The sequence below is a fragment of the Zingiber officinale genome, chromosome 1A (genome assembly GCF_018446385.1).
Source record: "Zingiber officinale cultivar Zhangliang chromosome 1A, Zo_v1.1, whole genome shotgun sequence".
NCBI lineage: Eukaryota > Viridiplantae > Streptophyta > Magnoliopsida > Zingiberales > Zingiberaceae > Zingiber > Zingiber officinale.
Window position 1 is genome coordinate 167,229,730 of NC_055987.1, and position 14,137 is coordinate 167,243,866.

The 14,137-nt window shown below is 37.5% G+C and overlaps 1 protein-coding gene across 1 annotated transcript; it reads right to left on the reverse strand.

Annotated features, from left to right (window-relative positions):
* Nucleotides 1-9,101: 9,101 nt before the first annotated feature.
* Nucleotides 9,102-10,519, reverse strand: LOC122006388 (RING-H2 finger protein ATL38-like). The gene has a single exon (XM_042561878.1). It carries the CDS (start codon nucleotides 10,517-10,519, stop codon nucleotides 9,329-9,331), a length of 1,191 nt encoding a protein of 396 aa, XP_042417812.1. The 3' UTR covers nucleotides 9,102-9,328.
* Nucleotides 10,520-14,137: the final 3,618 nt, after the last annotated feature.

Consider the following 14,137-nt stretch of genomic DNA (forward strand, 5'->3'; position numbering starts at 1 on the left):
CATATCCTCATCCATATATATGTGCCAGAAAGATAAACGCATATATAACAATGATATAAGCAACATGAATCCAAGATCACATATCCAATATGTCTAGCAATTAATCTAGTATACAGAAGCACTAAATTCATCTATCTCTATGAACATAGATACACATGACCGAAGATAAGAACATACAAGTCTAATGTATAGCAGATAACAATAGAAACATGTAACAAGTATCGAATAAACTATAACCAGGGAAGTGATAAATCTACCAATTACCACTAGTTATATATATACTACACATATCATAAGACAATATCAAAAAGATAAGTCAAAGGGTACCCGCCTCAAATATAGGGTCCAATCAAGCAATCCAAAGTCGAGACGCTCGTCTCGAATTAGAGTCCTGCGTCAAACAATATATATATATTTTATTTAGCTAAATCGAAATAAATAGCTAGATAAAATCCCTAAAATTAAATTAGGGCAAAACCCTAATCGACACAACCTCAATCTACCTAATTAAATCTAGTGGTTAATTAGGGTTAGTTATCTAATCCCTAATCACCAATTAGATTAGAAATCTAAACTTAAATCAATCTAGTCATTAACCCTAACTAATCATAATCCAAATCATGATCTACATCTAAGCAAAGCTTAATCCGTAGAACACATCAACTAATTACTGAAAATTACTTACCCTAACCGGATCAAGAAAAAGATCAACAAGATGACCTAATTGAAAAACCTAATCTAAGTAGCTCACTGCTAAGAAGACCAAGATTCATCACTGTACAGATGCTTACCTACCGTGATTGTTGATCCACCGCACTCAACTTCACCTCACATCCCCCTTCGAGTGATCCTTAGCCAAGATTATTGCAGCTGGCAACAAGGGGAGTTGTTATACCAGTGAACACCACAAAGCAAGCACCTCTCTGCTGGATTCCAGTATATTATTCGGTTCAAGATGAGATCAAGAGTGGAGATCACGGATCAGATCAAGGAATGGAGATCACTACTCAAACAATAACCTAATTCCAACCAAACTTACCTCCAAGATCAGCGACAACCCTAATTTCTCTCCGACGGAACCGATTAGCGCGGAGATGGCCGACCGCCGCTACCGCTTGCCGAAGTTGATGGGCAGAAAGAATCAGAGAGGGTGTCACAAGATCTGGGTGAAGCTATCTCCTCACCTCTGTGCTCCGAGACCCGATCTGCACCGACGATCGACGATGGCAGTGAGACGAGGCTGCGAGGAGACTCAATTCGATGACGATCCGAAGAGGAAAAGCACCGGCCAGATTTGAGCTCAATGGGCGTCGATGCCAGCGGAGAAAGATCGCCGGAGCCTCACTCTCGTTGACGTCACTCACCCGTGAGAGAAAACAGAGAAGAAGAAGGGACGAAGAACAGAGGGGAGATTGCGGAAGAGAGGTCGGGTTTCGATGATTTGGGGAAAATGGCGATGGGTCGGGGAAGAAAAGTAATTTATAAATAAAATATTTTCTCACTTAAATGGGCATCTCAAACATGCTTTATCCGCACCCGCCGATCGACCCCCCCTCAAAACCCGTCGTACGAACTCAGAAAAATTTCTAAAAATTTCGAAAAAAATTCTATAAGACTATTTCCCAAATACCCCTATTTATTTAAAATTTTCGATATCTTACATGTTAAGAGTGCGAGACTCTTGTACACATGTACGAGTAATTTGAATTCGTAGAATGGGGAAGTATTACTTGGGCTAGGTGTGACGTAGTCAGCCTAGCGGGGACAAGACACATAGACCATGTCCTGAACCAAGTGGGTATAAGACGAATGAAATGAATGAGCCATAACTCATTGTAGCTGCGGAAGGGTTTAGAATTAATTTTAACATCAACTATGATTTTTTGACTAATTGAGGATCATAATATACTACTACTGCGCTCCTAAGCTCCTGCACACTCAGACACAGGGATCAAACACAAAGCAGGACCTAACCAACTTGGTTGATCACATCAAAACACCCACGAGGACTAACAATCTCCCCCCTTTTTGATGTGCATCAACCCAAGTTCAAGTTAGGGTTAAAATAGACAGAAAAGTAATTTTAAAAGAAAATTACTAAACTAACATATTAAGCATTAGTTTGCAATAAATACAATTGCAACTACTAAATTAAGAGTTAACCAGAAAAAATATTTTTAATTTAAAAAAAAAAATTTCTCTCCCTAAACATGTACTTCTCTAAACTTGTACCTTTCTCTCCCCCTTTGATCACAATAAAAACGGGGTAACAGAAAAAAAAATTTTGCAAAAAAAATTTATAGAATTTTCAAACATAAAAAAAATTTCTAAGTAAAATTTCTAAGAGACAAAAGAATTCTAACTAAAATGATTTATTTGAATTTTTAAAAATAATTTCTAAGTCAAAAAATTGATTTTTAGAATTTAAAAAAAATCTAAGTACAATTTTCAAGAGACATTTTTCTAGAAAAAAAATGAATTTCTAAGGAAATGTTTTAAAACTTTTCAAAGTATTATCTAATTCTAATTTTAATACTTTTATCAGAAAGTTAATTAAACATTTTTATTTCGATATTTCCGCTTCCAAGTCGTGGCGAGGCACTAGGCCTTCTTGGTTATTGGAGCAACAACCACTTCCTTAGACAAATCTTCCATAAAGAAACTCAAAGTTTAATTTTCTTACTGTAAGCTTTTAATTAAATAAATTAATTTAGCATAGATTTCGGAACCCAATAGAGGTTCCTTCCTACAGGGTTGGTCAAAAACTTAGGGGGTACATATCCTTTAGGTATTTTTCTAAGTTAGCCCTGATGTTTTCTTATATACCAGTTTAATTTTTCATATAACTTTATTTTTGATTTTGGAAATCTATTTAAGCATGCATCAGTTTTTAAATTTTTAATTTTAGATTATCATTTTCTGATTTTAGATTATCGTACATCTCAAGTGGACATGCTTTTACTAATTTCAATTTCAATTCAGCATTTTATTTTTCTAATTTGAATAGGTCTTTAGAAAGAGACTTAATAAAGCGAAAAGACTGAGTTGGAGTTAGATTGCGTACCTGACTTACCTGACTCGGTGACGCTCCCCCTTCATCGTCGCTTTCTGCTGATGATGTTCCTCCCCCTTCATCTATGCTCATCTTTGAGCTTGACTCTTCTTCTATCTGATGGTTAACCATTAGCGCTAACCCCGAGAAGGCTTCGATGTCTGATTCGGAAGACGACGAATCTGACCAAGTGACCTTCAGGTTCTTGTGCTTGGAGGATTCTGTCTTCTTGTACTTGACCTTTTCTTTCTGCTTGCTCTTTAATTTCGGGCAATCATCCTTGATGTGCCCTTCTTCATTGCAGTTGTAGCAACGAACCGTTCTCCTTTTTCGCTCATACTTCTGCAATCTAAATTTGTTAGATTTAAAAAACTTATTAAATCATCTTACCATTAATGCAACCTCGTTTTTATCAATCGAGGCTTCGGAGTCAGAACCATTTGCTCTTGCCTTCAAAGCAATGTTCTGACTTGTCTTTTCTACTCCAATGGGCTCTGCAATTCGAGATTCGTGAAGTTCAAAAGTTGAAAATAGATTTTTTAGAGTACTTAGCTCGGAGTCCTTAGAGATGTGGTACGCATCTACTAAGTACGCCCATTCTTGAGTTCTGGGGAAGGCGTTGAGCGCGTACTGGATTGAGTCTCGGTTCGTTACTTCTTCTCCAAGATTGGTTAGTTGCGTGATCAGCTCTTTGATCCTTGCTTGGAGTTGTGCTACCTTCTCACCGTTGTTCATCCGAAGGTTCGTTAACTGGGTCCGGAGGATGTCGCGCCTCGCTAGCTTAGCTTCCGAGGTACCTTCGTGAAGCTCCAGGAATTTTTCCCAGAGGTCTTTCGCAGAGGAGTAGCTTCCGATTCGACTTACCTCTTGTGGTGGCAGCACGCTCAGCAAGTGGAATTCTGCCTTTCCGTTGGCAACAAACTCGGCCTGCTCCTTCTTGCTCAACTGATGCTCTTCTTTGTCTTTCAGAACTTCAAAACCATATTTCATAGTTAGTAAAATATCGAAGTCAGTTTTAAAGAATACCTCCATCCGGCGTTTCCACGTCGCGAATTCTCCGTTGAACTTTGGGGGATGAATATTCGCTCTGTCCATTGTCTTGATCGTTGTGCTTCAGTCGACGGTTAGTCCTTCTGAGGCGGTCTGATTCTGATACCAATTGTAGGTGCAGCGGAGGCCGGCAAGGGGGGGTGAATTGCTTCTGAAAAATAAAAACTATACCCTCCTCGGAATTTTCAACTCAAAAGTGCAATAGCAATAATTAAATATCAGAAGTAAAGAAATAGAACTGAAATGGAACTCAGAAGTTAACCTGGTTACAACCAAGAGGGTTGTTAATCCAGGGCGATGAAAAGTGCACTCGAAAATGTCTTATTCTCTGAAGGCGGAGAAGCCTTTTACATTTTGGAAGCTTAGAATTTTTGCTAGGAAAGACTACATAGTTGATTGCTTGAGTTGTTGTTTATTTCCTAGATCCAGGGGCTTTTATATAGCTCCTGGAAAGTCTATCCCGAGGGTCTAAGGCGCCTCCAACAAGGTTCAAGGCGCCTCCAGCTCGGTCAGCGGATAAAACTTTATCCGCAGCGCAAACGGTCACTTTTGACCAGTTGAAGGCGCCTTCATCAAGTCTGAAGGCACCTTCAAGCTTGAGGCACTTCCAAGGCAGATTGAGGCACCTCCAAGGTGGAGGCGCCTCCAGTCTGGCTTAAGGTGCCTTAAGCTCTATTTTCAGCATCCTTTCGCCTTGCTTTGACTTCCGTAGCTCTATGCGATTGGGTGATTTCGGCCAACCAAAATAGGGCTCACCCGAACCCAATTTCCGGCCTTCTCCTCGAGCAGGCTTCCGTCCGGCTTCTCATCCCTCGAACACCGCGCATGTTCTTCTCGTCCACCGGAGTACTCTTCCGCAGCTCTCTTGTCCTTCGGACGCTCCGAGCCCGTCGACTCCCTTCCCGTGCCGTCCTTCTCGCTAGCTGCGTCTTCCGCTCGACTTCCTGCGCTCCTAAGCTCTTGCACACTCAGACACAGGGATCAAACACAAAGCAGGACCTAACCAACTTAGTTGATCATATCAAAACACCCACGGGGACCAACAAATCCAAGACAGAGGAAAGCATTGAAAATATCTCCTTCGTGTAGGCGGAGAAGCCTATTACACTTGTTGAATGCTCAGAAATGTACTAGAAAATGAATACAAGAGTTGTTGAATTATTCCTAGCTCCAGGGGTAGTTTTATAGCCTCTGGAAAATTCTATCCGAGGCTGGAAAGTGTCTTCAATAGGGTGGAAGGCACCTCCAGTGTGACAATTTTATCCGTGTGAAGATAAAGTTTTATCTTCACTAACGGTCACTGGGAAGGCGCTTTCAAGCCATTGAAGGTGCCTTCACACTGTTTATGGAATGTGCCTTCTATGAATTGAAGGTGCCTTCGCACTGTTCATCGAAGGCTCCTCCCAAGTCATGGAAGGCACATTTCATAAGGTAGTTCAGCTTCTTCCACTACTCTGATCACTTGGGTGATTTTGGCCATCCAGAATAAGGCTCACTTGAACCCATTTTTTGGCCATCGAGCAGTCTTCTGCTCTTCCTTCTCATCCCTCAGAAACGTCGAGCACCTCCATCTCGTTCACCAACGTACTCTTCCGCAGCACCTCATCCCTCGAGCTTATCAACTCTCTTCCATGTCGTCCTTCTCGCTAGTTACGTCTTTCGCTCGACTTCCTGTGCTCCTAGTTCCTACACACTTATATATAAAGGTTAAATACCAACAGGACTTAACCTGACTTAGTTGATCACATCAAAACTACCTTAGAGTACTTGCACATTTTAGGCTCAGGAATTGAAGCAGATTATGCATGTAGTGTGCTTAAAAGGAGTGGATGCATTTAAAGACATAATGACCGAGGCATGCTGACATTTAATTTGTAATATCTTCAGAAATACATAGTGGATTGATTCACCACGTGGCTTAAGTAGTCGAAGTAGATAGAATTATTCCGATCACACAACAGTCCAGTCCGTTAGATCTTGCCTCTTTCAACTAGACTTAAAAAGAGACTTATGATCTGAGAGTAATTAGTGGGCACTACATGGTGGTGGTTCCAGCAAAGGGAAAACCTAGTCGACCACTGATTTTTAAGGCAAACCTCGACTTCTGGGGTGCACCCCGTCTTCTAGGGTATACCTCGACTTCTGGGGCACACTCAACTTTTAAGACACACCCAACCTCTGGGATGCACCCAGCCTTCTATGGTGCACCCTAACTCCTCGACGTCTTGACTCCTAGGTCTCCCATCTCCTTGGCGACTCAACTTAGAACACAAGATCATTTTAGGAAAAGGATAACCATAGTATAAATCTCACATTATTTCGAGAAAAGGATAATCATTGCATAAATCTTAGATTATTTCAGAAAAAAGATAGTGGTATGAATAAGTTTTAGATTATTTAAGGAATTAAATAATGATAACGAGAAGATCAGAATGGAAGAAAAAAAGTCTATCATCTCATTATAAAAGGTATTCCTTTTTCAGCATCTGAGGTACATACACACATACGTCTAAACCCTAATATTGCTCTTTTCCTCAATCTTCATCCTCTAACTTAAGTGTCAGAGTGGTTGCGCCAGGGAGCCTTCATTCTATCATCTTTTCTTCTTGTTTGTTGTCGTCTAGGCTCATGGAACCACATCATCCTCGTTGTCATCAAGCGATTGGTGATTAAGTTGGCAACAGAGTCAACTCATCGATGATTCACTCGTTAGTGTTTGCGAGCAAGATCAGCTAGGATGCCTAGAAGGATAAGCTCCTAACTAGTAGACCGAGCTTAGTTGGGTTGAGATGAGGTTGTCAAATTTTGATCGAGCCGAGTTATTGAGTGCCAGAGCTATCAAGTACCGACTTGGCAGAGTATCAAGTCTGTCGAGTGCCGAGCAGGGCGATGCTATGTCAGTTGAGTTACCGAGTGCGAGAGTTATCAAGAACTAACTTGGTTGAGTATTGAGTTAGTCGACTGCTGAGCTATCTGAGTGCTAAGTTGATTGAGTTGTTGAGTAAGTCGAGCTATGAAGTTGTTGAGTGGGTCAAGCAGTCGAGTGCCAAGTTGGCTAAGTAATGAGTCAATTGACCTATCAAGTTCGAGTAGGAAAAAGAAGCACTAAGGCCTATGTTTGATATAGTTTTCTTAAAATAGATTTATCTCCTCCGGATGTACTGTGAGATCATGTTGGACATCTGTTTCTTAGAATACAACAAAAAGACCATGCAAATAATCAAACATTAAATTTTCATGGCTAACAAACCGACTCAAGGCATAAGCCTCTAAGGCCTATGCCTAGGGCCCCTATTTTAATGAGACTCTTTATTTTTTTTTGTAATATTATTGCCCCCATCCTATATATATATATATATATATATAGGGCTAATACCCTACACTCCATAGTGGGGGATCCTCATAAGTCGAAACACCCAGATCATTTTTAGGCCCCCATCATTTTTCATGTGATCGTCCACCGTGGTAGTTCATGATGAATGTGCGAAGTAAATTTCAATCGATAAATATTTAATTATAGATTAAAATAAATTTTAATTAAATTTATTTTACTATAATTTAAATTTTTACTAATCAAATGAGATTTCATCCATAATTTTTATTTTTTTAGGATAAATTTAAATTTCATCGATAATTTTTAATATTTTATTAGTTTTAGTAGTAATTTTTAATTTTTGATTAATCCTAGTTAAATTTAACTATTAATTTTTATATTTTGAATGACTAAAATTAAATTTAAATGATAATTTTAATAAGGTTAAAAGTTTAAAAACACATTTAATATTATTTTCTTTTTTTTCATCTTTTATGTATCATTTTTATAATATTTTTTTATAATTCGCAATGTTAAGAAAAGACTACAAATTAAATATTTTTTACTATATAAATTTAATTGATTATTTATTGAACTTAAAATTGATCAATAAAAAATTAAAAATTAAAATATATACTAACATATTATAATCATTTATCATTCATGTCAAATTTAATTAGTATTTCCAATATTTTGTTAGTCAAATTTAACTTTATTTTGTTGATTAAAAATGTTTATTAGATAAATATATTATTTTTTTAACAAATTATATTTAAAAGTTTAGGATTTTTTTTAAAAAATTTTACCAATAAAGAAGTAGAACGTGATGCAAGTTGCTATAGTGTGATTAGTGGTCATAATTTTTAATTACAAAAATAATCTTTTACAATGTACCGAGTTATTCTTTCAAATTTTATTAATAAAATTAAATATATTTAATAATATTTTATATAAAAACTATTTTTAAAAATTAATATTTAATTTAAAAAAAGTAAGGCCCAAAAAATTTTTAGGTCTAGAGGTTAAAAAGTAGTAAGACGATCCTAGTGATGAATTGAATTAGTACCTGAGTGCTATGATTTGAAGATTACAGAACGAAATGTACGATAGAGAGGAAGAAATTTTAGGGAACTAAAGTGGATGGATTATGTATCTATCTGTTTGACTTCCTATATAGGATTACTAACTCCTTGACAATATTAAATGGACAAATAAAAGTTATTTACTATCTTTACTCGCTTGGTTCGAAACGTTAACCATTGATCATCAATGGTCAGTTGTTTCAAACAACTTAGGCAGTTACATATACACCATTGACATTCAATCATTTCAGATTCGACACATTAATATACCTGTTATGCACTTGAACAGGTAACAAAATAGATTCGGGTGGCAAACACACTTAAACAGGTAGCAAGCAGCATGGATTTTGATGGTGAAATATTAATATAGGTTGATTAGCTTAGGCAAATTTTACTCTGACCATTTCGACATTTGATGCACACATGTCTTACTTGTTAACGAATCAATGATGAACAATCCAAATCCTAAATTTACAATCCTTACAAGTCTGCACGTGAGATTTTCTCTCCTGATGATACATGTTCACAACTTAAATAACCATGATTAAATATAAATCAACCAATAAATCATTCATTCCGCACATACACCATTTCATCTCCCTCTCTTATTTCCATTCACATTTCCTACCGTAATTGCGCAAGAATTTCAACCGTTTCGTACAAGAAGAAGAGGTTAAATTACAAGAATTTAACATCATCCTCGAGTAAAATATTTTTGCATACATCGAGTCATTTGTGCCGTCGATTACACACTTCGTCGAAGGTCCAGCGTCCGCCACGTCGTCATATGGCGTAGTTTAAGTATCAGATGGGGTCCGCGGGCGGCGATAGTTAAGGCCGCGGGCGGTCGTCGGCCGAGGCGGCGCTTCCCCTTCCACCGAACCCGTTGACGAGCCAGTCGAAGGAGCCCCTCACGGACGGTAACCCCCTCCTTCTCCTCGTGGATCCGTCCACCTCCCTCTTCTTACCCGACGACTCCCCGCTGTCACTCCTTTTCCACGGAGGAAACGCCATCGACAGCGGTAGCAGGAATGAAGGTGACCACCGTTCCGACCAACCTCGCCGCACGCTCAACATCCACCGGCTGATCCCCCCCGTCTGAGAGCTCGAGGTTCCGACGGTCGGAAAGACGACGGCGCAACTGGCGGAGCGGGGGAAAGACGCAGCGGTGAATAACTGCCTTCGGACGTGCTCCGGAAGCCGCAGCGTGTAGCGATCCACGCTCGGGGTCGGCTCCGACGGCGCCCTTGAGTTCCCTGAGGAGAGAGAACGCGGCAGCGTTGTCGGACGCGTCGATTCGTCCTGCTTCTCGCTTTCGGTCCTGGCTAAATCGGCCGGCGCTGCCGCCGGATCCGACCATGTAGAGGCGGTTTCGACAACGGTTTCGTGATCGCCGGGCAGATCGGGAACCGAAATGATAGTTGAGGCGGCGACGGAAGGGGCCGAATGGTGGTCCTCGGTAATCAAGTCTCCAGCGGCGGCGACGAGATCGGCGCGGCATACGGGGCATGTGGCGTGGTCGGCGAGCCAAGCGTCGATGCATTCCGTGTGGAACACATGGCAACAACCGGGGAGGAGGCGGATCACCTCCTCCTCCTCGAACTCGCTGATGCACACAGCGCACTCCAGTGTGTCGGAGCCCTCCCTTACAGCTTTAGCCTCCTCGTAAGTCATCGTCGGGAACATGCCGATCATTTCCGGGCTCAGCCCCGGCAAGCCCTCCTCCCGTTGAGCCACAGCTGACTCGGCGGCGGAGCCACGCTGGTCCATGACGACGAACTGGCGAATTAAGACAGTGAGGATGCCGATAAGTAAGAGGGCGGAGACGGAGATCATAACGGCGGTGATCATGGAGGGGTTGTCCTCGGCCACTTGGCCGTCCAGATCAAGGGGCGGCGGGGCTCTGCGGGCTGTGGTCAGAGGAGCAACGGGCATAAGAAGCGCGAGGAGAAAAAGCTTGTCCACGATAGTCCCCCAGCCGGCGGCGGACGTCTGACGGCGGTGGCATCGCGTCGTCGCCATTGTAAAGGACGGAAAGTTTTGAGAGGCGCAGTGGCGTTTTTAAACGGGACAAATTGCAAACGCGTGACTAGCACGTGGTAAAATTTCCATTTTTTGATATCAACAATCGTCAAAAAAAACTGAAACAACAGAAGGAATTCATTACCTGTTTTCAGTTATGACATTTCCGAATTAGTGGTAAATAAGTCTGTTGCCTATTGAAAGAGTTCTTAATTACTGTACTAAAATTAACAAATTCTAGGTTAAAACGGATGGTGAAAAGAAATAATTAGCTGTCTGGAACCAGAGGTGCCTTAATTATACGTAATTTAAAAACTAATTAATAAGGGATTATCAATAAATTTAAAAGGGCCCTCTAGCTCATTAAAGTCAATGATGTCATTTTCATTCACCCAGCCTTAAAATATAATTATATTGCAAAAAATTTATGTACCGTCATCATCCATTTCTAAGCCTGCATTAAGGAACAGCAAATAAAATATCGTTACATAGGCAAAATTTAGAAGGGCTTCTTTTCCAAATCATCAAAGAGAGCTCACTTTGATTTTTATCAAAAGTTCGCTCTATCGTATAAGTACAGTTATCCAACTCCTTTTTGCTATATTATTTTTATTATTATCTCTCATATATATTTCTGATCTAAATCCTAAACTAGAGAGTAGCTATGAACCCCTAGTTATTACACAGTTATAAGCAGACAACTATTCCAAGTGAATAACTAAGCAGACAACTATTCCAAAATAAAGATACATAAATAACTTCTCTCTTTTTTTTTTTTTTGTTTCAAGTTCACCAAGTGAGTGATAGACATGAAGTGACGAGAGATCGTCGGCTCTTCCTCGAGGTCTTCCTTTTATCACTCTAATATAAAATCTTTTGTAGGTTTGATTATGCTTAATCCAATTTTTTTACCTTTATTTTTTAGAATTTCATTGATGCTGTGTTTATTTGGATGTAAAATATATAGAAAAATCTCACTTTGATTTGTAAGATTAATCTTAATCTACAATGCAAATTCAATTTGTTTATTTAGCATTCATATTGTAATAGATATGATTTCGTAGCTACCTCAATTATAACAGTTACGTAATTATAATTATTAATAATTATTATAAATATGTATAACTATCGATTCATAATTGTTATAGCACACCCTGTGTTGTCGTTGAATTTAGGATTTAGAATAACACACCCTCTGTTGTCGTTGAATTTAGGATTTAGATGAAAAATATAAATGAGAGATAATAATAAAAATATTATAATAATATCAAATGGTGATACTTATGTCATTTTATAAGTGAGTTGGTGGGGGTGAGATATCTAATTAAAGTAAAGGTGCTTTTGATGTCTTTGCTCTAGTTTATTGCAACAAGAACGTAAATTTATATCCCACCATGCAAAAATTATTCCCACACATGGAAATTAACCAAAGTAAAAGGGATATCAATTCATATCGTACTAAGAAGAATTAATGATGGCCTGAACAACAACTATTATACAATCAAACATATTGATAAATGATTCAAAATTAATGATGAAATTAGTAGCTTGATGAGGTGACGATTAGTGATAAGAATGGTCGTTAGTGGTTAAAAGAAAAATTATATGTTCAATGTATTTGATATTAATTGAGTTAGTGGGATATAATTATGGGGTTAGTGGTTTGTTTGTGTTATGTAATTAGCCTATAAATATACTACTTATTTATGAACGATATTATTGAAAATTTTTGTGATCCGCTTATATACACTACAAAAAAACATATATTTGGGGACAAATATTTGGAACGAAAATTATTCGTCCCAAAATTGCGACAAATTTTGGGTCGAAAAAAAATTTCGACCCAAATAACCAACGAAAATTGCAACAAAAAAGTTTTGTTTCAAATTTGCAACAATAGAACATTTCGTTGCTAAATTTCGTCCCAAATTCTGGGACGAATTCAGAATTCGTCCCAAATTCTGGGACGAATCCAGGATTTGTTCAAAAAATGACATTATTTTTAAAAAAAGACAATCAAATATCGAAGGCTTATATCTTGACCTAGAGACATCGAAATTTGATAAAACAAGTTTCTATGCATTCGTATCATTAATTTGATCGTAAATATGTCACCATCCATATTTTTTAAATAATATTTTAAGTGATTCAAATTTATAATACCAAATTAGGTCAAATTGGAATTAAAAAATGCCAAAAATAAATATATTTGGTAATAAATATTTTTATGGATATATTTACGATCAGGACAATGATACGAACGCATAGAAATTTATTTCATCAAATTCCGATGTCTCTAGGTCAAGATATAAGCTTTCGGTCTTTGATTTAATGTAATTTAAATTAAATTTAGTTTTGGGACGAATCCAGGATTCGTCCCAAAAATTTAATTATCTTAAAAAAAAAAAAACAAAATGGGACGCCTCATATACGGACCTAGAGACATCGGAATTTGATGAAATAAATTTCTATGCGTTCATATTATTGTCCTGATCGTAAATATATACATAAAAATATTTTTTAACAAATATATTTATTTTTGGAATTTTTAATTCTAATTTTACCTAATTAGGTATAAAAAATTTAAATAAATTAAATTATTAATTAAAAATTATGGATGGTGACATATTTATGATCAGGGCAATGATACGAACGCATAGAAATTTGTTTCATCGATGTCTCTAGGTCAAGATATAAGCTTTCGGTCTTTGATTTAATTTATTTTAAATTAATTTAAGTTTTGGGACGAATCCTGGATTCGTCCCAAAAATTTAATTATCTTAAAAAAAAAAAAAAAATGGGACGCCTCATATACGGACCTAGAGACATCGGAATTTAATGAAATAAATTTCTATGCGTTCGTATCATTGTCCTGATCATAAATATATACATAAAAATATTTTTTAACAAATATATTTATTTTTGGAATTTTTAATTCTAATTTTACCTAATTTGGTATACAAAATTTAAATAAATTAAATTATTAATTAAAAATTATGGATGGTGACATATTTATGATCAGGGCAATGATACGAACGCATAGAAATTTGTTTCATCAAATTCTGATGTCTCTAAGTCAAGATATAAGCTTTCGGTCTTTGATTTAATTTATTTTAAATTAATTTAAGTTTTGGGACGAATCCAGAGATTCGTCCCAAAAATTTAATTATCTTAAAAAAAAAAACAAAATGGGACGCGTCATATACGGACCTAGAGACATCAGAATTTGATGAAATAAATTTCTATGCGTTCGTATCGTTGTCCTGATCGTAAATATATTCAAAAAAATATTTTTTAACAAATATATTTATTTTTGGAATTTTTAATTCTAATTTGACCTAATTTGATATGAAAAATTTAAATAAATTAAATTATTAATTAAAAAATATGGATGGTGACATATTTACGATCAGGGCAACGATACGAACGCATAGAAATTTGTTTCATCAAATTCCGATGTCTCTAGGTCAAGATATAAGCTTTCGGTCTTTGATTTAATTTATTTTAAATTAATTTAAGTTTTGGGACGAATCCTGGATTCGTCCCAAAATTTGGGACGAATCCAGGAATTCGTCCCAAAGTTTGGGACGAATATCTGGATTCGTCCCAAATTTTGGG

Bases quoted from the DNA above. Each gene is read 5' to 3' on its own strand.
- LOC122006388 (XM_042561878.1), bottom strand. From the start codon at position 10,519: ATGGCGACGACGCGATGCCACCGCCGTCAGACGTCCGCCGCCGGCTGG.